The sequence below is a fragment of the Erpetoichthys calabaricus genome, chromosome 5 (assembly GCF_900747795.2).
Source record: "Erpetoichthys calabaricus chromosome 5, fErpCal1.3, whole genome shotgun sequence".
Classification (NCBI taxonomy): domain Eukaryota; kingdom Metazoa; phylum Chordata; class Cladistia; order Polypteriformes; family Polypteridae; genus Erpetoichthys; species Erpetoichthys calabaricus.
Window position 1 is genome coordinate 142,102,653 of NC_041398.2, and position 27,698 is coordinate 142,130,350.

Sequence of the window (27,698 nt, forward strand, 5' to 3'; positions counted from 1 at the left end):
AGACTCTGGGGAAAAGAGAACAAAGAAAATTGACTGATATTATCATAAGTGTCTGAAAACTGCCTGGAATTTGGGGTTTGTCTCTGTCGAAGGGTTTTGCTTCCTTTAAGTTAATCGCATGTATTTGTTGGGATGTGCGGGAGGGAGGTGCATTCACGAATTCGGTTGCTGCCATTTATGTTTGTATAGTTTTTTTATAAGACTGATTTAATAGTTATTTTCACCTTGTCTGTTTCTCACTGTCATTTTGTTGATATTATGTAAGTTATATTGTTTAACCTATCACAGGAAAGAGTCTGAGGACGATTTGAGGTTGACCTGCCATCTGACCCACATACACCAGCTTTCGTGGTGACATATAGTGAAATCGGCCAGGAAAGGATGAAGTGTTATATTGTGACATTCATAACACGACCCATGAATTGTTCATGCATGGTACTTTGGCCATGAAATTCAGCTTTGGCTTTTTCTCACAGTAAGCAGACGCATAACAGTGCACCGTTGCTGACACAAAACCAATGGCTGCGCAGGCAATGATACGGCAGTTCACATAACCGCCCTAGCTGACAGAATGACAAAGGTTACAAATTTACTCTGTGCTTTCTTTGAAGTACATTACACAGGCCAAATTATTGTTTACATCACAAAAACTGCTGCACTTGCACGTGCCGCTGATAGTCAAGCACATTCCACAGGACAAATGCTAACCAAAAGTCATACATTTCAATTGCAAAACAAATTGCACATACCAGCCAGAGGTCAACCACACAACCTAAGCACTGTAAATCATAAAGTCATAAAGGGTTGAGACGACATTGGCTCACAGCAAAGGACCTTGCAGCAACCATGTGGAGTCACTTGGGGTGTTGTGTTTGGTGAGAGGAGCTTATTCAAGGGTTTGAATGTTTCTAGTCAAATGTAAAAAGTGTATTCATATTTTGCATAGTAGTGTTTTTTGAAACAAAAATAATATACCACCTTTTACACTGTGAACTTTATAGGTTTTAATATGGCTCATTCATTGTTCAAACTTACTGCTGTTTGCCTTTCATAATTTCAGTTAACCACAGTACTCTACATTTTTGATGACCAATGAAAAATGAAACAGAGAGAGAGAAAGATGTTGTTTTTGTTTAAATCTTCAATGAAGAACATTAACTGCCTTTTCGTCTGTTTGTAGGTTTGGGTGTGTCAGACTATAAAACAGAGATAAACCAAACACTGTAAAGGATAGATGATATGCACAAAAGATAAACAAAACACACAATATAAAATACACTTGACTGGATTTCATTCTCTTTCTCTTTTAAAGAATGTAAAATCTTGTGAATTATGTTTCTTATATTTACTTTTTAATTCTGGTCCAAACAGTTAATTTAGAAGATATAATTATTCAAGACCAGGTTTTAAATGCGCTTATAAGCTTTTTGGCCATTTAGTAAGGTAAATGGGTAAACCTTCTGTCTTGCTTAAAAGTTTTTAAGTTGGAATGCAGCTTGTATATGTGATTATGAGTGTGACGCTAGAGACCTTTTAAAGTCACTTTGCTGCTGGACCCAGTACTACAGTGGAAGAAAGTTTGATTTTACAAGATTAGTTTCCTGTTAAATATGAAGAAAGGAGAACTTACAAAACTAAAGATTTAGCTGACATGCAAAAAATTATTGCTTTGAGTTTAAGTAATACTAATAAACAGAATAAACAGAAATACAGTGGTTTTTATTCTATGCATTTACATTGTCCTCCGAACTGTAAGTACAATGCAATTATGATGCTTAGTCTTTGTCCATTTCCTGTCCTCTCAAGGGCTTGAAACACAATTTTATCCAGAAGTCTTCAGGGTCCACAGAGAGATTTCAATAACATATCTAATTCACTCATGCTGGAAAAAAAATACATCAGCTGGTGCTTGGTGATTGGTTAACCCTTTGCATTCCTTCAACAAAAAGAACACATTGCTTTTACATATGATCTCTCTTGTTATACGCCTTATTTTTCTACGGTTGACTCCAAACACATTGGATCAATCATGCTGAATTTCTCCTTTTCTGCTTCTGAGTTCTAAATAGTAGAATTCCTCTCAGATTAGTGGGGTGCCTAAGCTTTAGATGTGTTTCACACCCTAGGCAACAGAGAGTCAGTCACAGAAAACAGAACCCGTACCCAGGCTAGAAAATTGCAAAGAGTGGGAGTTAATACTTAACACTTGTTTTCTTGAGTAGCGTAAGTACAAAACTTTGGATGATACCTGGTACATAGATTTGTCTACAAAATTATGAAAAGATGAGCTCTGGAAATTCTTCTTGCTGACCAAGCCAAGATCAAGGTTCTGGGATATACTATTAAGTGTCATTCGACTTTGATTGTTACTGCCTTACCTGATGGAGAGACTTAGATGTTGGGGTGCCTTGCATTCTGAAGAAGCCTTTTGTAGCAGTTCTGTAGAAAAGCACATCCTTTTAGTTGCTTCAGCAATTCAACTTTAGCTGAGATGGGTGTTGGTGTTAGTACACTTACGAATGACTTACAGTCTGTAATTTACTTTTGAAACAGTGTGTGGCTGACATCCAGGGAATTATCTCCCCTTGAGCACTAGATGGCAGCCTCAGATTTCCACAGGGCTTTATGGGAGTTGGAGTTTGGCACGGCCCTGTTGGGTTCTGTGGGTGCCACCAAGGGGTGCTGCAGGGATTTTGGAGCCCTATTTCGTTGGGCTTCAGCCTCACCCACAAGTGCTTCTGGACCATTCTAACACGCCACAGGAAGTACTCCCGGATGCTGGATAAAAGGAGCACATTGCCACTGCTCAGAGAGCCATAGTCAGGAGGGAGACAATGGGAGGAGTGGAGGTGGAGGAGACAAAGAGAGGAAGAGAAAAAGAAAAGAAAACAAGTGTTATGTGTATTGCTGTGCTTTTGTACTGTGTTGGTGGGAAACGGGTGGAAAGCGTTTCCCACAGCTGAATAAAAGCCATGTGTGTGCTGGACTTGTGTCTGCATCTCTCTGTGTCAGGTTTGGCGAGCTAGTGCACCCACTGCAGGTCACAAGTGAAAAGTACTATTTTTTTCAAAAACAGGTACAATTAAAAAAAAAAAAAAATTGTAATAAGTATTATTTTTATAAATTAATTAGAGCTGCTGTTCAATTAATTTTTTTTAAATCACACAAGTAAAATATTTCATTGAAATTAACTGTGTATTAATTGCAAATTATTGTATTTCCTTTAAGCATATTAATGTTTCTATAAAGCAGAAGTAACTCAGTGTTTAATTTTTAATAGAAAACAGTTTAATAACTAACCACTTGCCTATGCAAATCACGATGTGTTAGTCTAGCACTTTGATTCATTCTTTCAATAATTTTGCCTTTATATGAAGATGAAAAATAAGAGTTTATTGATTTTTTGACTATTTATTTAGCTAGTTGCCCAAGCATACCAGTTTATTTGCCCTGATTGTTCAAGGGATGGGGTCTAGAGACAAAAAACAAATGTTCACAAAGGACCACAGTTGGGAAATGTTACTTTCAAAATTGAATTATTTTTTCTTCTACTAGAGATATGAAACCCATACTTTTAATCAAAATATATTTATTTCCTTAAACAAAGAGAAAAAGGAATATTGCAACATGTATTACTACTCCTTTCAAGATCAAGAAAGATGAAAACATAAAGCAGAACAGAATGAAAAATATATATCTTGGTTATGGATTATACAGAATAGTATGATGGGGTTATTTATTTAAAATATTTTAAATTGCACATTGTCGTAGTATGTATTATTTATGAATTATAAAATAAGTCTAAACATCTTAACCTTCAGCTAAAATGAATGGAAATATTAGCATGATCAATATGTACTGATTGTTGCCTTGTTTTACTGGTTAAAGTATAATATCAGCTAATGTAGGTTATTTTGTAGGCTATAGTAGATACAATTAATTAAACAACATATCATTTCTACTCTGGGGGAGGTCTAGGTGAGGTATAAGGAATCAAGTGATTCCACTCTGTGTCATCTGTTCTTTAGCTGCTCAGACATGGGTAGAACCTGCACTGTACTGTTTCGGGTCAGATATCCCTCAGGGACAGGGCTGGCCCACTGACATTCTGTTTCCCTCTCAGATCTGTACCTCTATAGCCTCTTTAATGGGTAGACTTGGATTACCAGACATTAACATAGAAATGTTTATAGTGTGTGTATCATTTTCTTCTGGATGTTCCGCTGTACTGCACAATGTGACTTTTTTTTTTATTATTTTCAATGTGTGAACACAGCACCACTGACGTGCAATCTCACAAAGTGTGCAGATCTTGTTTGTCTGCAAAGTTAGCATGCCACAGAAATAAAACTCATTGACTCCACTTGTATAACTGGTTTGATTTTAACTGTTCTTATGCTAGTGTATATAGGAAACAATGTGTACAAAAACACATGAGTGATTGCGTCCCTTAGTGATTCGATATGGTACACAGCATTTTATATTCCGATATGTGTTAGTTCCATATTTTAAAGGACAGGCGGTGTGAATTAAGTTCATTATCAAGAAACACCATAGGAAACGATCAAGCTCCACTGACCCACTACTACTATTAATAGACTTGGATTCATTTGGGGCTGCTTCATTAACGTCATGTCAAGCATGGTTAAATTAACGCACTTAGGGGTTGCATTAAAAAATTGGTCAATGATAATTAGATAGATAGATAGATAGATAGATAGATAGATAGATAGATAGATAGATAGATAGATAGATAGATAGATAGATAGATAGATAGATACTTTATTAATCCCAATGGGAAATTCACATTTTCCAGCAGCAGCATACTGATACAATAAATAATATTAAATTAAAGAATGATAATAATGCAGGTGAAAAAAAGACAATAACTTTGTATAATGTTAAATGTTAACGTTTACCCCCCCGTGTGGAATTGAAGAGTCGCATAGTTTGGGGGAGGAACGATCTCTTCAATCTGTCAGTGGAGCAGGACAGTGACAGCAGTCTGTCGCTGAAGCTGCTCTTCTGTCTGGAGATGATACTATTTAGTGTAATTAACCATAATTAACCAGCAGCGCTAAATTAATCTGTTTAAATGAAGGTAGTAACACGGAGGGCAGATTATTGTTATTAGTATAACTGCCACACTTAAGTAGACTTGAGGTTTTGAAAACAGGTAGAGACATGAGGTTATGGCATAGAAGCTTCAATTTGTACCAGTTGTTGTTTGGAGCTTCTGATATTATGCCATAGACATGTGTTAGTGTATCTACCAAGAGACTTTGGCAAAACGTTTGTTGAAAATAACTGTTGAAATGAAACCTATAACTACCATCCCTGCAGATGCTCAAAATTTTTCACCTAATATTGAGGTGAACTATCTTCCATTTTCTTTTTATCAGTTTTCTCATCCAGCTGTCAATGTGATGTGTTTCACAAGGGGTATTGTTTAAAACATATTGTTTGTGATTGTTATTAAAGAGTATGTAATCACTTAAAGTTCATTCTATTACAGTTCATTCTGTCTATAAGTGCAGACCTGTCATTCAGAGATTAGTAAAGGGTACCATTGATTGTCTATTGAATATCTGACTATACAAGACAACAGTAACATTTATAAACAGTTTTCTTGGGAATGAACATTCTGAAAAACATGGAACATAATATTAAAGTGTTTAATATTAAATATTTTCTTGTCTATTTTTTAATGTTAACAATAGAAAGCAAAACACAGTGAAAACATTTTCATGATTTTCTTCTATTTCAGATTCTTATAATCCATCTGATCCTGTACAGGCACATCCAGCACCCAAGACTCACACATACCGACCATTATCAAAATGTACCTCAGATAATGGTCCTTCTTCATTTAAGGATTCTTCACCTGTGCCTCCACCACCTCCGCCCATGCCATCCCTCTTACAACTAAGACCTCGGGAGAAAGCAACGTCTGAACCGTAAGTTTTATATTAAGCATAAATTACACAAGAAGTCATCAAAGTAGCACAGGAACTCTTGATTTGTTTACAAATTTAAAGATAAAATATTTGGTTAGAGTACATTTTACCTTAAAGTAAAGCCTGTAAAGAGAATTAAATGCACTGAAAATCCACGAAGTAGAAACCATATGTTTACATGGTTATTTTTATATTGTCATGCTTGGGTCACAGATTTGCACAGAAACACAGGAGGTTGTAGAGAGACGGGAACTTTATTCAAACACTGCAAACAAACATTTGTCTCTTTTTCAAAAGTTTAAACTGTGCTCCATGACAAGACAGAAATGACAGTTCCGTCTCACAATTAAAAGAATACAAACATATCTTCCTCTTCAAAGGAGTGCGCATCAGGAGCAGATAATGTCAGAGAGAGAGAGAGAGAAAAAAGCAAATAAAAATCAATACGGCTGTTTGGCTTTTACGTATGCGAAGCACCACCGGACAAAACAGCTGCAAGGATGTACAATGTAAAGGTAGTCTTTCAGCATTTTTTAGAGGAGCGTCCATATCCTCTAGGCCAGTGTGCGAACAGTCCCTCTGCTCACACCCCCTCCGTCAGGAGCAGAGAATGTCAGAGAGAGAGAGACAGAGAAAAACAAACAATCAAAAATCAATATGTGCCCTTCGAGCTTTTAAGTATGCGAAGCACCGTGCAGGAAGTATGTCGTTTGACAAAGCAGCTGCACAGAATGGAGCAACGTGAAGGTAATCTTTCAGCATTTTTAGACGAGCGTCCGTGTCGTCTAGGGGTGCGAACAGCCCCCCTGCTCACACCCCCTCCATCAGGAGCAGAGAATGTTAGAGCGAGAGAGAGAGAGAAAAGCAAACAATCAAAAATCAATACGTGCTGTTTGATCTTTTAAGTATGCGAAGCACCGTGCAGGAAGCATATCGCTTGACAAAGCAGCCATATGTAAGCCCAGCAAGAAAGAGAGCAATGTGAAGGTAATCTTTCAGCATTTTTTGAGGAGCGGCCGTATCCTCTAGGGGTGTGAATAGCCCCCGTGCTCACAATATATTTGAGTTTTATTTAATACGTTATACGCGCTCTGGTTGGGTAGCTTCTCAGCCATTTGCCAATAGTGTCCCTTGTATGAAATCAACTGGGCAAACCAACTGAGGAAGCATGTACCAGAAATTAAAAGACCCATTGTTCACAGAAATCCGCGAACCAGCAAAAAATCCACGATATATATTTAAATATGCTTACATATAAAATCTGCGATAGAGTGAAGCCGTGAAAGTCGAAACCCGATATAGCGAGGGATTACTGTATCTCAAAACTTTCTTTAACATTTTTCAAGAAATTTACACCTACTCTGCCCTGTCTTTCTTTTGCCATCTGCTTTGTGGTCCTAAACGCATTCAGTTTTCCTTCCTCATTCTGTAGCTCATTTGCAAACTCCAGTCTCTTAGGTTCTTGTGCTCCTGCTTTTCTAGCATTTTGCTTTTCTTCCTAATACTTTGCCCTATCACCTCTTGCTTTAGTATCTCATCTTCTCCTCAAAATTTTATTACCATTTTCCTTGTGTCTTTATAGTTCTTTTGTTTAAACACAGACTTCTCCTGTAGTTTTCAATCAGATATTCTTCATCATTTATCACTTGTCAGCTACACCAGATGATTCTGAAACCTCATTCACTTCTGCTACCAATGTACAGCAAATTTTTTTCTCCTACTTCCAGACCTTGGTACTTGCTTATTATTTTACTTCATGCCTGTAGCTAGATCTTCCTGCAACCATGTGATAGTGTGATGCACAACCTTCTCCACTTATCACGTTCACATTTTTCACCATGTCCCGATCAGTCTTCTTCATCAACAGATAGTCTGTGTTGCTGCTTACATCACCATTGTGTGCTCCTTATGCACAGCCATTTCCATCACATCACCAAACTCCAGATTCCTTTTAACATCAATATTCTGGAACGAAAGCTAAAGCGCCGTGGACCTCCTCATATCATCTACACTGGCTCCAACCTGCCCATTCAATGATCTTTCTGCTTTGTGGGGTACATGCTGAGACTATATTCATCAATTGTTTAACAAAAATCACATTATCATTTGGTGACAAAGGTTGATGAGACGAAGCACAATGACCAATCTCATTCACTACTCACACAATGGGCAGGCCCAAGTCAGTCCATACATCCATACAGGTGTGATAATCAGGAGAAAACGATAATCCACAGACAGTGATATTGCTGATAAGACAATAAACTGCAGCCTTCAACCTCCGCTTTGTCTAGCTGGCTTTTCTTTAAAGTTCCTGCTGTCCAGTCTTCACCTTAGCAGACCCTGCACTCTCCACAGGCATCCAACCACGACCACAGCAGGCACTCATTTTTCCTCTTCACCTCCACCACTTTGTCTGCTCATTTTTCAGCACTGTCATCACTATTCCTCTTCCAGAAAACTTGTATCTTCCACTATACCCACTAAGCATTCTTGAACCTTTAATTTTCTACCTAACCTTGTGTACACATCTACACTCTTTCTCCAGCACTTATACTATTCTACTTGATGTTCCCTTCATACTCCCAATATTCCAAGTCACTATCCTTATATTCTTTTCTTTACACATTTTACTCAACACCATTTCTTCATCTTCCTTGCCACCAACTGGCCTCCACTTTGTGCATCAGAAGTAATATCATCATAATTTAGGTTTTCCATTTGTGTTTTGGCCACATTCCCCAATTTTCTGTTTGAAATGGGCAGACAGGGGTGTCCACAGGGTGCTATGGGCTGTACCCTGCCAATGCTTTATAACTCTCCTCTGTGTATCTTACCATTAAGGGGATATAGGATCAGATTTTTTTTAATGGTGGATTCCCTTTCTGAGGCCAACTTTTAGTCACATTTTACAACATGCAAGATGGATGGTGACTTTATTCTAACCCCAGGTCACATGGGAAGTGTTGGATGGGGCAGTTCACATTAGTGCAGCTCTGCAGAGAGCTTGTAAATGATCTTGGTCATTCCACTGCTGCTGAATGAGAACAAGTCTACAATTATTTTCCTCCTCATGTCTTTAAGCATTTGTAAATTAAAAAACCTCAGTGCATCTACCTTCACCCGGTTTGTTGAAATCGAACTACTCACATTGGTTCTACTATTAGACGTGGAATGGCTTATTAGTGGGAATAATCTATTTACATTTTCTTTTTATTTTACATTTGTCAATAAGGAATGAATGGGGACCTCCAGACAGAAAAGTAGATACTCGAAAATATAGAGCTGAACCACGAAGCATCTTTGAATATGAACCAGGAAAATCATCCATCTTAGAACACGAGAGGCCGGTAAGAGCTGTTGGTGATCCTGTATATTACTGTGTTTTTGTAAGACCAAATGCTTTGCCTACATTTATCTAAATTTTAAACTATGTTTTTGATTAGCCTTAAATGTTGTTCATTGTGGTGTTCTAATTTTCCATATTGTTAGGTTTTTTCTTTATATTCTTATTTTGAATTTAGTTATTTAATTATTTTAGAAGCTACATTCAAAGTAACAATCCATACAACAAGTGTTTTACAAATATCAAGTATCTGAGCATGGAAATATATAGTAGAGCAGGGGTAGGCAACGTCGGTCCTGGAGTGCCACAGTATGTGCAGGTTTTTGTTCCAACCCAGTTCCTTAACGAGAACTCAATTATTGCTGATGAAGCACATATTGCTTAAGTGACATTTTAATGCTTCATTTTAGTGGTCTCGCTTGTTAAGGTTCTCCAACCTTAATTGCTTATTTCAATCTTAAACTGCTGCATTCAGTGTTTTAATTGCTCCTTATTAGCAATAAGATGTAAAACAGGGGTAGGCAATGTCGGTCCTGGTGAGCCGCAGTGGCTACAGGTTTTCATTCAACCCAATTGCTTAATTAGAAACCAATCATTGCCAATCTCAGACCTTATTTAATTTTATGGCTTGTTAGTCTGTGCAATGTAAGGCTTTTATATCGTAGATTTTTTTCCTTTCCAAGGATATCATCCAAATGATTTGAAGCCTAAAACAGATCATTTTCAGTCTGTCACATTTTTCTATTCAGTGTTTTATTAAATCAAACTGTGCATGATGAACACACACAGATGTAATTGGAAAAAAGCTAGCTGGAGAACTGCTGGCTGCTTTGTCTTTTACATCTTATTGCTAATAAGGAGCAATTAAAACACTGAATGCAGCAGTTTAAGATTGAAATAAGCAATTAAGGTTGGAGAACCTTAACAAGCGAGACCACTAAAATGAAGCATTAAAATATCACTTAAGCAATATGTGCTTCATCAGCAATAATTGAGTTCTCGTTAAGGAACTGGGTTGGAACAAAAACCTGCACATACTGTGGCACTCCAGGACCGACGTTGCCTACCCCTGTAGTAGAGTGAGAGTTCATTTAGAAATGGAAAATTTGTGTTTTATCGCACAACATTTTAATTCTTATATACATGGTTGTGACTTATTCGTGGTTCGCCTATTATGGCTGTGAGTTATCTGTGGTTCACTGATGAGGGACACATGTTGAAGTTTCAGATTGTCAGGATTCAAGAAAGCATTTTGTGTATTACTATTTTTATTGTCATGGTCGCCACCATTTTAAGTGCTTGTTTCCATGAATCTTCATGTTAGGCACAAGAGTCAAACTCTTTGTGACATTTGACATCACTGTGGCCTGCAATATAAGACTGAGACATATGGTCAAGGCCATTCAAATTTTGCTTAAAATAAAGGAAAGATCATGCTTAAGACATTAGTTTTGAACTCGGAAAATAGCTCTAAGAAGATATTTCAGGTTTTAACCTTTTTGAGTTTTTTATTTTTTGTTTTTATCATAATTGCTAATGTTAGATCTTTAGTGTTTTGACTTTTGCTGCAGGATAATTACTTTTGCCTGGTATCCCTAAAGCTCTGCTGTTTAAAATTCATATCCATCTTTATTATTCAGCTATTGATTGAATGTTTATGACACACACTTGATGACGTTGAACCTCAATGAAATGCAGTTAAAGGCTTTGTTGGTACTATTGGACAGGATAGATTTAGTTTAATGGTACAGTTTTAAATTAGTAGCCCAATCTTTTTGTTCTCTCTGCATTCATTCTGCAACAGGAGACTAAAGGCATTTGTGACAGTCCGGACTAAAGTAAACCTGTGCTTGCTTTCTTAACTTGAAATTCGACATTTCCTTATAATTGTGCAGCAGCTGCTCTGTAACCTATTAGAATAAGCCTCCTATTATCAATTTTCTTTGCACACATTTTGTATTTCTGCAATTCTATGTGATGCTTAGCTTCTCTTTCTATGTAGTGCACTTCTAGGGGTGGAAATCCCTATGATATACAGCCTGTGCCATCTACATTTAAATTGATAATCTGTACTTTTAGTAGTCATTTGAGTTATTGGTAATATGGTGATGTTTGTTTAGTACTCGTATTTCTGATTTGTTTAATTTTGTTGTGTTTCTTTATAGATTGTGTATAGATTTTACTATCCATACAGTGTGAAAGAGTACTTGGTACATAGTTTCTTGAAGATGAGGCCATATAAATAACTGGAACCTGTATTTTTGGTTCCAATAATTTTCCTGTACCCTAAACAAATGCATCTACTAGGTTAATTCTCGATGTTAAAAAAGACAAAATCAGATATTTGCATTATCCATCTTGCATAAATATGGTCTCGGCTCCAGTGTTTCACAACATCCATGGTATCTTATTGCTGTTTATGTATTTGTTCAACATTTCAGTAAAAATTAATATGCAGGGCATCTGCTATAACAATATTTAATAACTACTTCACAAATTTAAGTAAAAAATTAATATAGTCTGCATTTACTAAAACAGTATTAAAATACTGTATTTTGCAAGCTACAACAGTCATCTTATAATCTGAAAGTAAATTGTGTTTGGTTCATCTATACCTTCATTTATTTTCCCAACATGCTCTTCCGGGTCAGTGTTGTTGGGAGCAGAAAGATGACCCAGTATCCAAACACACATATTGCACAAATGTTGGCACAAATGGAGCCTTTGTACTGCTTAATGTTTCATGAAATATTTTATTTTTGACAAAGGGGACTATATTGGATAAGGCTGTGAACTCATATTTCCAGAGCCTCAGTTTTTATTTTAGGTCCATCCATGGTCTTTTGTCAATATGGAATTGCTGTAGGTCTCTGAGTATATGTGAATCAGTATATAAGTGAAGCAAGCAATGAACTGGTGGCATATCTTGAGTTAGTTCTGAATACTCCTAGTCCTAGGATAAGTTTGAGCCCATTGTGGATTCAGAAAGTGCATGAGCTTATAATGAAAATGAGAAGTGTAAATTACCATTAGTCAGATTTTTGTAACATATAATATCTGTAATTTAAGTAATTGGTGAATCTACTATAGAGCCTTACAATAACAAAATCTCTGTGTTAGAATACTGTTATACACTTTTTAATATATTTTCTGTGTTGTAATTACTCTTTCATAATGATCAATTAGCTGTTAAACATTGAATGAAGTACAGTGAGAGCCTTTCTACCATATTAGAGGTTTGGTGGGATTTCTTAGATCATAGCAAGTGGAATTACAGCTTCAAAGATGTTTATATATCTGTAAGAAATGCAAGTAATGCCATCAGAAATAACATTAAATGGTTATTTCTTTGACTACACCAAGTAGCGAGCCCCCGTGTAGATGTAGTACTAATCATGAATCAAGCATGTGAACGTTTCTTTTTTTAGTATTCAGTGGTAACGGTTTCTTCCTCTAAGCCAATATGTGGAAATTGTTCACAGCTCTTCTGTTGTATGTATGACACTTACAGCATTAATAATGAATTATACATTTTCACATTGTGCCACTACTCTGTCATTCATGCTGAACTAGCTGCCTTGTCTCACAACTGTGTGAACATCAAACGAAAATAAGGCTCTGGATTTGATAAAAGCCATCGTCTGTAACATAAGTGATTGTAGAGGATCTAGCACCATTTTTTCAGTTGTATTCTGTAGAACATTTATACTATATGAATGGAGTGGATTATTTCATTAAAATCTGTAAAGTAAGGTTCTGTTATTTCTTCTGAAATATGTTATTAGCTTTGTAATTGAAAGACAGACTGACAAGGCTTGCCTCTTGTAGTATGAAACTCAGGGGCAAAAATAAAGCTAGAGCTTTTGCAGGAGATTAAAAAAAATGATGGCCTCTGTCGTCCTTATTTCTGTGCGCAACACTGACTCTGGAACTACGATAAGACATGTTTCTGTACTATATTGTTGCCCAATGTTTGAGGCCCACATGTGGATTTGGGGATATGCACAACACAAGCTTACAACTAAGGACCATAATGTTTTATCTGTCAGATGAGAGTGTGGCATCAATATCACTAAGAGTTGTAGACAAATACTTTCACTGAAGTTTGGTGTTTTGTGTAGAAACCAATCAGGCATCACTAGGATTAATTACCTGCCCAATCTGAATCCAAGGGGTGGCTCATTTTTGGATTTGTGTGCTAGGATTGTATTATTTATGCTTAAACATAAGGTTCCTCATCAGCCTTCATGGTAGTATAGTACCTTGAATTAAAGGTTAACGATTGTTGTTACAAGTTTTATACAAGGCTGAAGACTGGCTATTAACTAATTATAACTTGGTAAGACAAGACAGACCCTGAAGACTGCTTAGGCTTACTGACTCCGAGGCCCCAGCCTTTTTGTATTAGGAAGTGAAATGGAGAAGGACAGGACCTTGAGTGATTTTTCACCTCTGAAACCTAACCTAGCATTTATATATGAACATAAGCAGTGTGGGAAGATGTCAAATTAAAGGAAATGAGCTTCTATACAGAACTGCAGATCTGACTGTGGGGTGGCATCAGACCATGAAAGCAGAAGCTTTAATGGGTGGCTGGTGTTGAGATCTCTGTAGGTGGGTGAAATTTGATGTTACCCAATGAGGGTCACAGTGGCAAGTCATTGTTTGTAAATCTGTAGTGCAGTGATTAGCACAGTAAATAAATGAAAATAAATATCAGTAGAGATTATGTCTTTCATAATATTTTTGATATCACAGAAATAAAATCATAAAAAAAATGTTTTTGTGTTTTTTCGTCTGATTTTTAAATTTCATTCCTCATTCATTGGAAAATATTAAGCATATTTAATGAGCTCAGCATCTCCTCTTCCTTCCTTTTTCTCATCACTTCTGCTCTAGATGTATGGCATAAACCCAGATGAAATAGATTTAGAAAATGAACCCTGGTATAAGTTCTTTTCTGAGCTGGAATTTGGACGTCCGGTAAGTGAGGCCAATGGATATTTCAAGAACCTAAAATAAGCCCAACCGTTCTAAAGTCAACAATCAGTCTGCCTTGCTTTCTCCTTCAGCTTGAGGTAGAGATTTTCTAGCATGTTGTGGCTGTGCACTTTGATGTAGATTTTTTTAGTATTCTTTATAATCGCCAGGACACTAGCTTGTCATGGATCTCTGTACGCTGAAGGAATATTGCACTGTGTCTGGCTGGTGAGTGATCACTGTGAACAAAAGCAACTTTACTCATTTGACTTGAAACATTATCACTAACTCTGAAGGGACTGCAATCTGTATAATAATAAACTTTATTTTCATAAAAAAAAATTTAACTTACATAACCAACGCAAGCCTCCCAGCTGAACATGAGTCATAATTGTGCTTTTTTTTTGCAGTATGATTTTTTACTGAAATTGTGTGGTGTGAAATGCATTTTGTTAAGCACGTTTCAACTTTTTACACTTTTTATTTTAATATATGTGTAATCTAAGCTCTCTTTTTAATATCTAAACATTTAGATTACAAAAAATGATCACATTTAGTTTGTGGAAAGACCTTTGTTTGCAGTTAGCAAAGTAATTATGTCTCTACCTAACAATAAACCCATTTGAGAAAACATTCTAACATACTGAGAACCAATCTAGTTCTCTCAAGTCAAAAATAGTTCTAACAAAACAAAATTATTTAAAAAAGCACATTTATGAGAGGTGTCTGATGTAAAGTGAACCTACCTGGGAAAGAAGTGGAATCGAACCTGCAAACTCTTGATTATGAGTCAGCAGTTTTTACAGCTGCACCACCCAAGCGGTCATATCAGCATTGTACCCTAACCCGATTTCTTTTTCTTCAGTTATATTCTTGAATAAAAGCACACTTGTGTTGTTATATGTGTACCTTTTGTGAAAATGTTTATTTGATATTTGGACTTCAGTCTTAACACATTATACACTATAACATGAAAAAAGTTTCTGTTTTAGCTATGTGTTCAACATTTCTTGCATTTCTCGCATTTCCTGTCATTGTACATTTACATAGATCGTTGTAGACACAGAACATACATGAAATGTGTGTGTTCCAAATAACAATATATTATTTACCGTATACAATTCCATAGACTTCACACCCAGATAAACAGACTTGAGCTGGGGGATCTTTTTGTTTGAGTTGAGCTGCAGCATTTTGGGGGGTGTGATAGCAGGCTGCTTGCTGCTTGTGCTGATCGACACATTTGCAAAACAAAAGACGCTAATGGAGAGGTGCCAGGGAATGTAAGGTGGCCCAGGTTTGCAAGTTTTTTCGTAGGCTTCAAGGATTTTAGTGTTAAGAAATAAAATTTAATGTACCTGATGTTACTTCTTTATAGGCAGGCTCACTTCCCATCAGACACCCCAAATATTCTTAATCCAGCATATACTTTATCAGATTAAATAAACAAATACTTAAACTTGCCTAGATTCATAAGTGAACACCCTATCTGCCAGTCGTAATGGCTTGTGCACCAAATCAATTATCTCTCCCTCTTACCTCCCTGTCACACTTTCTCCCAAATAACCCTGTTTATACCAGTGAGCTTTCGTTCCTACTCAGTCAGGCCTTAGCCCATCACAGTTTCAAATTATCTCCATGGAGACATTTATGGTTGAATGTAAAGAATACAGTATGTGTGAGAGTGTGCCATACAGTGGTCTAGCACCCCAGCCACTGGTGTGTCCCTTTGATCTTGAACTGGATAACTGGGTTAGAAAATGAATGGGCAAAATGGTTCACACATTTCTTGCAGGGGACTAAGTGCTGCCACTTTTTGGTATGGAGGTTTTCTGGCTTTCTGCCAACCTGTCATCGCCACTTTACTTGTAGAAGGAAGTCAGGAATCTCCAGCTGTTTCTGTGTTTCTTGCCCTCCCTGGATTTTTCTTCAACTTCCAATCGTACCACACTCCTTTTCTTCCACCGGTGATCTGTGTGATTGAACTTTAGGATTCCAGTCTACAATCCCCTAGCCACCCCTTTCTTCCCACATTGATATACAGCACTGCTGTGACAGTATCTCCAAAATGGAAGTTTTCAGTGAGCTTTTCCACTGTGTTTTCCCATCTTAGTGGCATCTAGTCCCCTGCCAACTACATTCTAGCAGGGAAACTTTTTACAGTGTAATAAGTGATCCAAATGATTTCTGCTTTCAGACATTACTTAAATGAACTGAAGCAAAGGTTGACAATCCCAAGTTAATGAATAAATGTAATTGCATTTAACCATACATCACAAGATGTATAGTACTGATTACATGGCGGTTCAAATGCATTCTCAATTTTGCAACTGTAACCCTAAGAATAGAGGTGAAGGTTTACAATGGTGTAGCCAAGGAGTATCTGTGGTGGTGACATGACCAGCACGTCTTAGGCACTATGCTCATGCACACACTCCTGCGTGTTCACCCATCCATCTGTTTAGCCTGCTTAATTATTTCAAGGTCAGAGGGAACATAGACTATCCCCCTTGCATTGGGTGCTATCACAACAAACTCTTAGACTTTGGTAATGGCACAGAAAATAATACATAGCAGAGGAACAGCATGAGGCACAAAGCTATAGCATGAAAAATAACAGAAGAAAACCATAAAGCTTACAAAAGCTATTTAACTAGTTTCTAAATAAGCATTAAAACACCACAATGTACAAAAGAAAATAGAACAGATGACTCAGATCAACAATGTAAACACGAACGTTCATCCACTAAATAGGCCAAAAAATAAACAAGTTAAATAATGTGCAAACACAAACAAATGATAATGGTGCTTCAAAACTCTAAAAGTCAAACTTTGAAAAACAAGAAGTCTAACATAAAAAAAACAGAAAAGCTATAAATTTAACTATGTGTCAAGGTATCCCTTTATAGTATGCAAAAATTGCAGCAAAACACACGACCATGTTCCAGTGATGTCAAACATGGTCACTTTCTCATTTCATATGGCCAAGCCCCCAAGATGTAGCTTCCATCTTAGCCACCTGAAAACAATGGGTAATTGCCAGCAAACAAAATACAAAGAAGTCAAACACACAAAGGAGTGCACAAAACAACATCAGAAGTCTAAAGAACCTGATAGGCCTAAGTTGGAAACCAACCCTAGATAGTTTTCTAGTCCACTGCAGGGCTTACACATGCATGCGCACGCACCAACACTCGTATGGGTCCATGGTGGCTCCAGTCACACTCACGTTACTTCTAACTTTACACAGCATGTTGTGGGGTTAGAATCTTCACTTACTCAGTAGTCACCTGAATGGAAGGGTAAGATTTTAAAAAGGGAGCCCTTCTGCAAGAGGGTGTCTTTACTGGTGTGTGTCATCCATCCCCTTTGAAAATCTCTGTTATCTCATATGAAACCGAAGCCTCAGCAGCCTGCATTAGTCATGGCAAAAAGTATATGAAAGAAGCACCAAGATGAAAGCATAATAAATATGTGCATAGCAACCACCATATTATACCAGTAACGGTTACCGTGCAGTGAATACACTTGACTTGAGCATTCATTGTTTTCATTCTCTTTCTCTATACGTTTAGCATTCATTTGCTCAGAGGTTGATGTGCTTGCTGCTTCCTGAGCAGCTCTTCTTTTCTCCACCCTAGTGGCCCACTTCTTTTGTCGGCATCTTTTTGCGTTAAAACTGATTAAGTCAGTGTTTGTATTGCAATTACATTTCACTTAAGCTGGCACTTGAGGCAGATTGAAGACTTAAGAATGATTTAAGATATGAAAAGGTAGGGGAAGTGATGGCGAAGGTGGTAGAGATGAGAACGGCGCCTGTACACAAGCGCCGCACGGCCGCCCTGCTGGCCACTGCCAAGAGTTGATACTACAATAAAATAAAAATAAAAAGAGGAATAACCTTGAAGGTCAATCATCACCTCGAAAGCGGATAGTAGATGTCACGTAGTATATGTGTACCAAATTTCAGGTCAATAGTTCAAACAGTTTGCGAGCTACAGGTGAAAATGCTTGACAGACAAACGGACAGCCATGGTAGCATATTATACAGTTAGGTCCATAAACATTTGGACAGAGACAACTTTTTTCTAATTTTGGTTCTGTACATTACCACAATGAATTTTAAATGAAACAACTCAGATGCAGTTGAAGTGCAGACTTTCAGCTTTAATTCAGTGGGGTGAACAAAACGATTGCATAAAAATGTGAGGCAACTAAAGCATTTTTTAACACAATCCCTTCATTTCAGGGGCTCAAAAGTAATTGGACAATTGACTCAAAGGCTATTTCATGGGCAGATGTGGGCAAGTCCGTCGTTATGTCATTATCAATTAAGCAGATAAAAGGCCTGGAGTTGATTTGAGGTGTGGTGCTTGCATGTGGATGATTTTGCTGTGAACAGACAACATGCAGTCAAAAGAGCTCACCATTCAGGTGAAAGAAGCCATCCTTAAGCTGCGAAAACAGAAAAAACCCATCCGAGAAATTGCTACAATATTACGAGTGGCAAAATCTACAGTTTGGTACATTCCTGAGAAAGAAAGCAAGCACTGGTGAACAAAGCAATGCAAAAAGACCTGGACGTCCACGGAAGACAACAGTGGTGGATGATCGCAGAATCATTTCCATGGTGAAGACAAACCCCTTCACAACAGCCAACAAAGTGAACAATACTCTCCAGGGGGTGGGTGTATTGATATCCAAGTCTATCATAAAGAGAAGACTGTATGAAAGTAAATACAGAAGGTGCACTGCAAGGTGCAAGCCACTCATAAGCAGGGCCGGGTTTTCCTATAGGCTAACTAGGCTTCAGCCTAGGGCCTCAAGATCAAGAGGGGCCTACAATCAAATTGTTAGCAAAATTTTATTATCTCTCATGTAATTTACAAACTTAAAAATGGAAGGTGAAAGGGCCTCATAAGTGGAATAGCCTAGGGCCTCTTTTCATATAAATCCGGCCCTGCTCATAAGCCTCAAGAATAGAAAGGCTAGATTGGACTTTGCTAAAGAACATCTAAAAATACGGCACAGTTCTGGAAAAACATTCTTTGGACAGATGAAACTAAGATCAACCTCTACTAGAATGATGGCAAGAAAAAAAGTATGGAGAAGGAGTGGAACAGCTCATTATCCAAAGCGTAGCACATCATCTGTAAAACACGGTGGAGGCAGTGTGACGGCTTGGGCATGCATGGCTGCCAGTGGCACTGGGACACTAGTGTTTATTGATGATATGACACAGGACAGAAGCAGCCGAATGAATTCTGAGGTGTTCAGAGACATACTGTCTGCTCAAATCCAGCTAAATGCAGTCAAATTGATTGGGCGGCGTTTCATGATACAGATGGACAATGACCCAAACATACAGCCAAAGCAACCCAGGAGTTTATTAAAGCAAAGAAGTGGAAAATTCTTGAATGGCAAAGTCAATCACCTGATCTTAACCCAATTGAGCATGCATTTCACTTGTTGAAGACTAAACTTCGCACAGAAAGGCCCACAAACAAACAGCAACTGAAAGCAGTAAAGGCCTGGCAGAGCATTAAAAAGGAGGAAAACCAGCATCTGGTGATGTTCATGAGTTCAAGACTTCAGGCTGTCATTGCCAGCAAAGGGTTTTCAACCAAGTATTAGAAATTAACATTTTATTTCCAGTTATTTAATTTGTCCAATTACTTTTGAGCCCCTGAAATGAAGGGATTGTGTTAAAAAAATGCTTTAGTTGCCTCACATTTTTATGCAATCGTTTTGTTCACCTTACTGAATTAAAGCTGAAAGTCTGCACTTCAACTGCATCTGAGTTGTTTCATTTAAAATTCATTGTGGTAATGTATAGAACCAAAATTTGAAGAAAGTTGTCTCTGTCCAAATATTTATGGACCTAACTGTATAAGAAGATTGGAAAACAGTCATCTGGGGTTATCACACCCCAGTCTCTTTTATTAAGTATTTAAACAAAATGTCCCTCAAGGGTAGTAATTACCTGCTTTTTTCATGGGTGTTCACTACCCAATAAACAATGTCCAAACTTTATTGGAAATGTAGTGCTCTTCCCTAGTTTCAGAGATAAGATCACTGTACCTTCATATATTTTTTTAAAGTTATTAACAGATTAACGGATAATTTATTATGGGTTATTAAGATAATAACAACATATATTGAGAAATAACAACTATTACTGATGCACAATAATAATGTTATGTAGCAAAACATAACACTATAGAAACAATCAAAAACAGTCTTTTTATCCTTCTAATCCATGAAATAAAAATTCCTTATTGACCATGAATGATCTATATTGACAGTGCATTTCTCAGTAATATAAACTCCATTAACTTCAGAAAAACTCTGCACTCCTCTTGTTGATTTATTTATTGTGTCCTGTAAGTAGGATGGTCCACCATGTACAAAGTTCTTGGGCACATTGACGTAAAACTTTCCTATTTTAATCCACTGGAAAAACAAAAGCACAACAGATGCAGACAAAATGCAACTGCTATAATGCCTTTGAAACACATTGTTCTCTATTTTAGACTGTGTGTACACTTGACTTTGTATTTGCATTATATTTCTTAACATTATTTTGTTGATGCCATTTTGTGTTAGGATTGTTAGATGGTCACAGCCATTTTGTGGCTATTTCAGGATGGCTGAAGCTAAAATGTTTACTATAAATATGGCTGTTGCCAGTCATTTGGCACACAGGTCAAGTGGCAGCTTGTATTATTATGCTCTGACCATAAAAGATGGAAGCACACAGCTTCTGGTATCGATGTATTGGATCTCTATTTGAAAGAAAAACTTCAACCTTCTTTAGCATTAATGGAAGCTGAAAGGCACTTCCTTGAAGACTTTAGTGTTAGAAAATCTTGCTCTAGTTATTTGACTACAATGTTGGTTTTATCACTGGTATTGTTTACTCTGTTCTTTTAATTTCCACCAAACCTTCTTACTTGACCTAAGTACTACCAAACCCTTTAGCATATCCATTTCCTGGTTGCAAACAACCATTTTAGTTTTTTTAAACCTATCTGGATCATGATAGCTGCATACATACAATACAGTCATATGAAAAAGTTTGGGAACCCCTCTCAGCCTGCATAATAATTTACTCTACTTTCAACAAAAAAGATAACAGTGGTATGTCTTTCATTTCCTAGGAACATCTGAGTACTGGGGTGTTTTCCGAACAAAGATTTTCAGTGAAGCAGTATTTAGTTGTATGAAATTAAATCAAATGTGAAAAACTGGCTGTGCAAAAATTTGGGTACCTTGTAATTTTGCTGATTGGAATGCATGTAACTGATTACTTGCAACACCAAATTGGTTGGATTAGCTCGTTAAGTCTTGAACTTCATAGACAGGTGTGTCCAATCATGAGAAAAGGTATTTAAGGTGGTCAATTGCAATTTGTGCTTCCCTTTGACTCTCCTCTGAAGAGTGACAGCGTGGGATCCTCAAATCAACTCTCAAAAGATCTGAAAACAAAGAGTGTTCAGTACCATGGTTTAGGGGGAGGCTACAAAAAGCTCTCTCAGAGGTTTAAACTGTCAGTTTCAACTGTAAGGAATGTAATCAGGAAATGGAAGGCCACATGCACAGTTGCTGTTAAACCCAGGTCTGGCAGGCCAAGAAAAATACAGAAGCGGCATATGCACAGGATTGTGAGAATGGTTACAGACAACCCACAGATCACCTCCAAAGACCTCCAAGAGGGTGTATCTGTACATCGTTCTACAATTCAGCGCAATTTGCACAAAGAACATCTGTATGGTAGGGTGATGAGAAAGAAGCCCTTTCTGCACTCACGCCACAAACAAAGTAGCTTGTTGTATGCAAATGCTCATTCAGACAAACCAGATTCATTTTGGAACAAAGTGCTTTGGACTGATGAGACAAAAATTGAGTTATTTGGTTATAACAAAAAGCACTTTGCATGGTGGAAGAAGAACACCACATTCCAAGAAAAATACCTGCTACCTACTGTCAAATTTGGTAGAGGTTCCATCATGCTGTGGGGCTGTGGGGCTAGTTCAGGGACTGGAGCCCTTGTTAAAGTCGAGGGTCGGATGAATTCAACCCAATATCAACAAATTCTTCAGGATAATGTTCAAGCATCAGTCACAAAGTTGAAGTTACACAGGGGTTGTATATTCCAACAAGACAATGACCCAAAATACAGTTCGAAATCTACAAAGGCATTCATGCAGAGGGAGAAGTACAATGTTCTGGAATGGCCGTCACAGTCCCCTGACTTGAATATCACGGAAAATCTATGGGATGATTTGAAGCAGGCTGTCCATGCTCAGCAGCCATCAAATTTAACTGAATTGGAGAGACTTTGTATGGAAGAATGGTCAAAAATACCTCCATCCAGAATCCAGACACTCATCAAAGGCTATAGGAGGCGTCTAGAGGCTGTTATATTTGCAAAAGGAGGCTCAACTAAGTATTGATGTAATATCTCTGTTGGGGTACCCATATTTATGCACCAGTCTAATTTTGTTATGATGCATATCTATATATATAATTCACTAAGCCGACAGAACAGGCAAGACAACAATGGGATACGCACGATATAGCCACGCCCGCCAACTCACAGAGACCCGCCCACCAACGCTAAGACGATGGGATACGCCAACAACTCACAAAGCCACGCCCGCCAACAACACAGAGCCACGGCCACCAACTCTAAGACCATGGGACGAGAACGCCTGCCCGCCTGACTGTTACCAGCGTGTAAAACCATCGCAGCTTTTAACTCACAAACTGCAACAACTCACCAAACATGTAAAACCATCGCAGCTTTTAACTCACAAACTGCAACAACTCATCAAACAAGGACACCCTGTCTCTCGAGGCATTCACACTGCTGGAAGACAACCATGGGATACGCAAAAAATAGCCATGTCAGTCAACTCACAAAGCCCAGCCCACCAACTCACACCCACCAACTCGAGCACGCGTTCACCCACGCTCTCAAGGCATTCATAGTGCCTGCTCATGTGCCCGGACGCAACAACTCACCAACTTGCTTTTGTCTCTTCTACAGTACACATGCACCACTGAGCCACGTTGACTTTTCATTGTTCTTATCGGTTTTCGGCTGCATTTCTATTTTTAATCCACCAAGTCATCCGACCGTGGGATACAAACGACAGAGCACCGCCCAACAACTCGAACCGATAGAGAGACACGCCCACCAACTGTAAGAGCATGGGACGAGAACGCCTGCCCGCCTGACTGTTACCAGCGTTCACCGCAATGTACTGGAGTGTAAAACCATCACAACTGCTAACTCACAAACTGCAACAATTCACCAAACACCGCATCTGACACTGTCTATATCTAAGAAGATATATAGATACTCATTATTCCTCGGCACGCGTCCACCCACGCTCTCAAGGCATTCACAGTGCCTGCTCATGTGCCCGGACGCAACAACTCACACACAAATTTTGCTTAATTTGACTCAACACGAGAAACTTCACCTGGCCCGGACACGGAGAGGATTGACAGATTGATAGCTGTTTCTCGATTCTGTGCATGGTGTTGCATTGCCGTACTTAGTTGGTGGAGTGATTAGTCTGGTTAATTCCGAAAACGAATGAGACTCCCTACTGCTAAATAGTTACGTGATCGCCAGGCGGTCGGCGTCCAGCTTCTTAGAGGGACAAGTGGCTTTCAGCCACGTGAGATTGAGCATTTACAGGTCTATGATGCCTTTGGATGTCCGGTACTGCACGCGCGCTACTCTGAATGGATCAACGGGGACCGGGGCTTGCAATTGTTCCCCACGAACGAGGAATGCCCAGTAAGTGCGAGTCATACGCTCGCACTGATTACGTCCCTGCCCTTTGTACACACACACACACACACACACCCCACTACTACCATGGTTGGGTGACTTGGTGGATTATATATAGAAAAGCAGCCGGAACCGCAAAGAACAATGAAAAGACAATGTGGCTCAGAGGTGCACAGACGAAAGCGACTCAGGTTAAGAGTTGGGGGCAGGCACATGAGCAGGCAGTGCGTACTGAACGATGATTGTATGTTGGTTCGTAGCATGCATTGTTGCAATGTTACTTTTCTTGGTGGTTTATTAAATTACGGATTTTGCAAATGTTCATTTTTTTCCCTGTGCTTAAAAATCATTAAAACAGCGGCGTGATTATGCGGCGTATGCTACGCCACGGGTTGGCTAGTTTTCTGTTAATCCAATAAACTTAATGTCACTGCTGAAATTCTACTGTTTCCATAAGGCATGTCATATATTAAAAGGAAGTTGCTACTTTGAAAGCTCAGCCAATGATAAACAAAATGATAAACAAGAGAGTTTCCTAAACTTTTTCATATGACTGTATCTAGTATACATACAATATGTAAATGTAGTTTTCTTACATTCTTATTGGATGTGTCCTGTTCCATCAATTGTGACAATTGAGAAGAACCTCACCTGTTTGACCAAAGTTTTTCCTGGGCTATCTGCTTGGATATCACATGGAACAGAGGGGGGAGACAATTTGCCTGGTTCTCCCAAAGAGGCTGAGAGGTACAACACATGGATCCTCAACTGACAGCCTGCCACACGTGGCTCTTCAACAGGCAACCAAACGTTTTTACTAATGTAACATTGACATCCCAGTTCCCATCATCACAGTGAAAGCTTAAATATTTTTACACATGATGATTGTGAGACGAAGTGGCAGAGTTCCGTAAATTTCTGTTCCTCCAGCCTCTCATAATAAATCAGATGTTTTGGAGACGCTCACTCATACTATGAGTCTCCAACTTTATGTTGTGCTAACATGGAGAACTCATCTTGAAACGCGTCTCTCTTTCAGAATTTTGCATGATTACATCTTGCCTGAAGAAGCAGCCTGAGTTGCCTCAAAAGCTTGCATATTGTAATCTTTTTAGTTAGCCAATAAAAGGTGTTGATTTGCTTGACTTCTCACTACATTCATAATGGCTAACACGATATAACACCCTAGTACTGGATGTTATACTGGAAATCAGTTATCAGAGACCACTGACACTAAAGACGATAAGGTTGAATTCTACTGAACTCCAGCTACCGAGGGAATGCTCTCAGCTGTAAGGACTCATGGCTCAGTTTGCAGTAACAGGTTTTTACAGCTTTTCCCCTCCCTGTCTTGTATTTGCAATAAAACGTGAGACTGCAAGCATACAAAAGGTGTCCTTTTAGAAGTTTCTTAAGCACCACAGAACACAGGGGAACTACTGTCTATATACATTTATATATATACACCTTAATGTCTACAATCCAAAACATTAATCAAGGGCAGGCAGATATTCGGAAATAAAGGTAATAGGTAAAGTTACGCCAAAGTAAGAGATACAAATAAAAAAAAAACAAAAAAAAAACAAAAAGCCAGGTAAATATTCTAATAAACACTAAATGAAGTATTAGAAGTTTTTGCAAAGGAAGTAAGGCACAATGATAGAGTCAGCCCCTAAGGGATATGCTCCTTGTTTTTAATCTTACTGCATTCATTATGTGTGTGTGTGTGTGTGTCATCCGTTCAATCATTTCCGACCTTCGGCGATTCTATAGGCTAGCTCTCTCCATGCTTTTCGATCTTGCACAGCTTCTTTGAGCTGTGTTATGTTCATGCCCGTGTTTGTTTTGATGGTGTTAAGCCAATGAGTCCGCTGGCGGCCGGGTCTTCTTTTGCCGCTTACCATCCCTAGCATGACCGATTTTTCTAGCGAATTTGATCGCATTATATGGCCGAAATAGTTCAGTTTGAGTCTAGTATAGGTCAGATTGAGTCTAGTATAGGTTTTCTATAAAATTCTATAAAAATTTTCTACAAAATTCTATGGATACGCGCTCGAACGTTTCATTATGTGACTGCTGCATAAATAATTTTGTCAACCAAAACAAAGAGATGGATGGAATTAAGGACACACATCATGTGAAAACAGGTGCTCAGGGCCATAGTTGACAATTTCTTTCTATGGAATATTGCAACAATTACAAAGTACCAATAAATCAGAAGATACAAACCTCAAAAGACTACTTTTATACATATATATACTGTAAGAAAGGCGTTATATTCCACCCGACCCGACACAGATTGGACACGGAGGCACACGTATAAAATAAATAAACTTTTATTTTCTTCAGCTGGAGGGCACGTCTTCCCCGTAATCCCCCCAGTCACAACACAGTCCCAAACACTAAAACTACAACACCAAAACACTCCTCTCTCTCTCTTTCTCTTCAATCACCACTCCTCCACAAGCTTAGTCCTCCTCCTCCCGACTCTGGCCGTTGAGTGGTGGTTGCTGGCTCCATTTATGGCCCACCTGGAAGTGTTCCAGGTTTCCGGTTGGGCTGAAGATTAGTCCAGCTGGGCTCAGGGACCCATGCTGCGACCCCTAGCGGCCACCACAGATCCCAACAAGGTACCGCTCCAACCCAGGGGGGTGGCCATCCAGCGTCCAGGGGGAGGTACTGCACCTTCCAGGGCTGCTCCCCCTGAATATACAGTGAAGGGGTGTCCCGGCCAGGCATGGGACCTGGCTGTCCGCTACAATACATACACACACACACACACACATATATATATATATATATATATATATATATACAGTATATATATATATATGCACACGCACACACTTTTTCAGACATTATCTTCTATATGTGTATGTGTATATATATATATATATATATATATTGTGGCACGCGGCTGGGGGTGGTGCCCAGCCGGGACGCCCAGGAGGACAGGAGGAGGGCTCATTCCTCCTCCGGACCACGAGGGGGCGGCCGCCCTGGTTCCTTTGAGGGCCACGGGTGCAGGGCTTGGAAGCCCAACCCTGTAGGGGCCCGTGGTCTCCGCCAGGGGGCGCCCCCATGCCTGAAGGACCCGGAACCCCAACACTTCCGCCACACCAGGAAGTACTGGGGGGAAGAAGTTTGGGAACACCCGGAGGGCTTCCAGGGGCGTCTAGGGAGTGTCGGGGATCACCTGGAGCCCATCCGGGCACTTATAAAAGGGGCCGCCTCCCTGCAGAGAAGGACTGGAGTCGGGTGAGGAGTGGACAAGGTTGCGAGGCAGGAGAGAGGAGGCGGCCTGACGAGCAGGCAGAGACTGAGTGAGAGCCTGGACTTTGGGGAGATTGGTGCTTTGGCACTGGGTTTGTGCACTTATTGAACTGTATTTATAATGTACAATAAACGTGTGGTGGACTTGAATATGGTGTCCGTCTGTCTGTGTCCGGGCAGCTTATCACAGTGGCGTAGTCGGCAGGAGGGTCTGCCTGGTTCAAGGCAGGAACCTGTAGAGAAAAAATGTTCTGTGAGCAGCCCGGCGCAGCAGCGGAACCCCCACACGCGCCGCGGGAGCGACGCATGCACAACTCCGCGGGAGCGATTCTCCCCC

At 39.0% G+C, this 27,698-nt stretch overlaps 1 protein-coding gene across 20 annotated transcripts in view; it reads left to right on the plus strand.

Moving 5' to 3' along the window:
- The window catches only part of LOC114651964 (sorbin and SH3 domain-containing protein 2-like), a 439,918-nt gene that overhangs the window by 303,658 nt on the left and 108,562 nt on the right, over nt 1-27,698 (plus strand). For 14 of the 20 annotated variants that reach the window (XM_051928410.1, XM_051928408.1, XM_051928414.1 and 11 more), the window contains 3 exons: nt 5,768-5,957; nt 9,190-9,304; nt 14,200-14,283. In XM_051928410.1, the coding sequence (XP_051784370.1) occupies nt 5,768-5,957; nt 9,190-9,304; nt 14,200-14,283 (389 nt within the window). The remainder of the gene's footprint in view (nt 1-5,767; nt 5,958-9,189; nt 9,305-14,199; nt 14,284-27,698) is intronic. The other 6 variants (XM_051928413.1, XM_051928419.1, XM_051928424.1 and 3 more) reach the window with 1 other exon arrangement.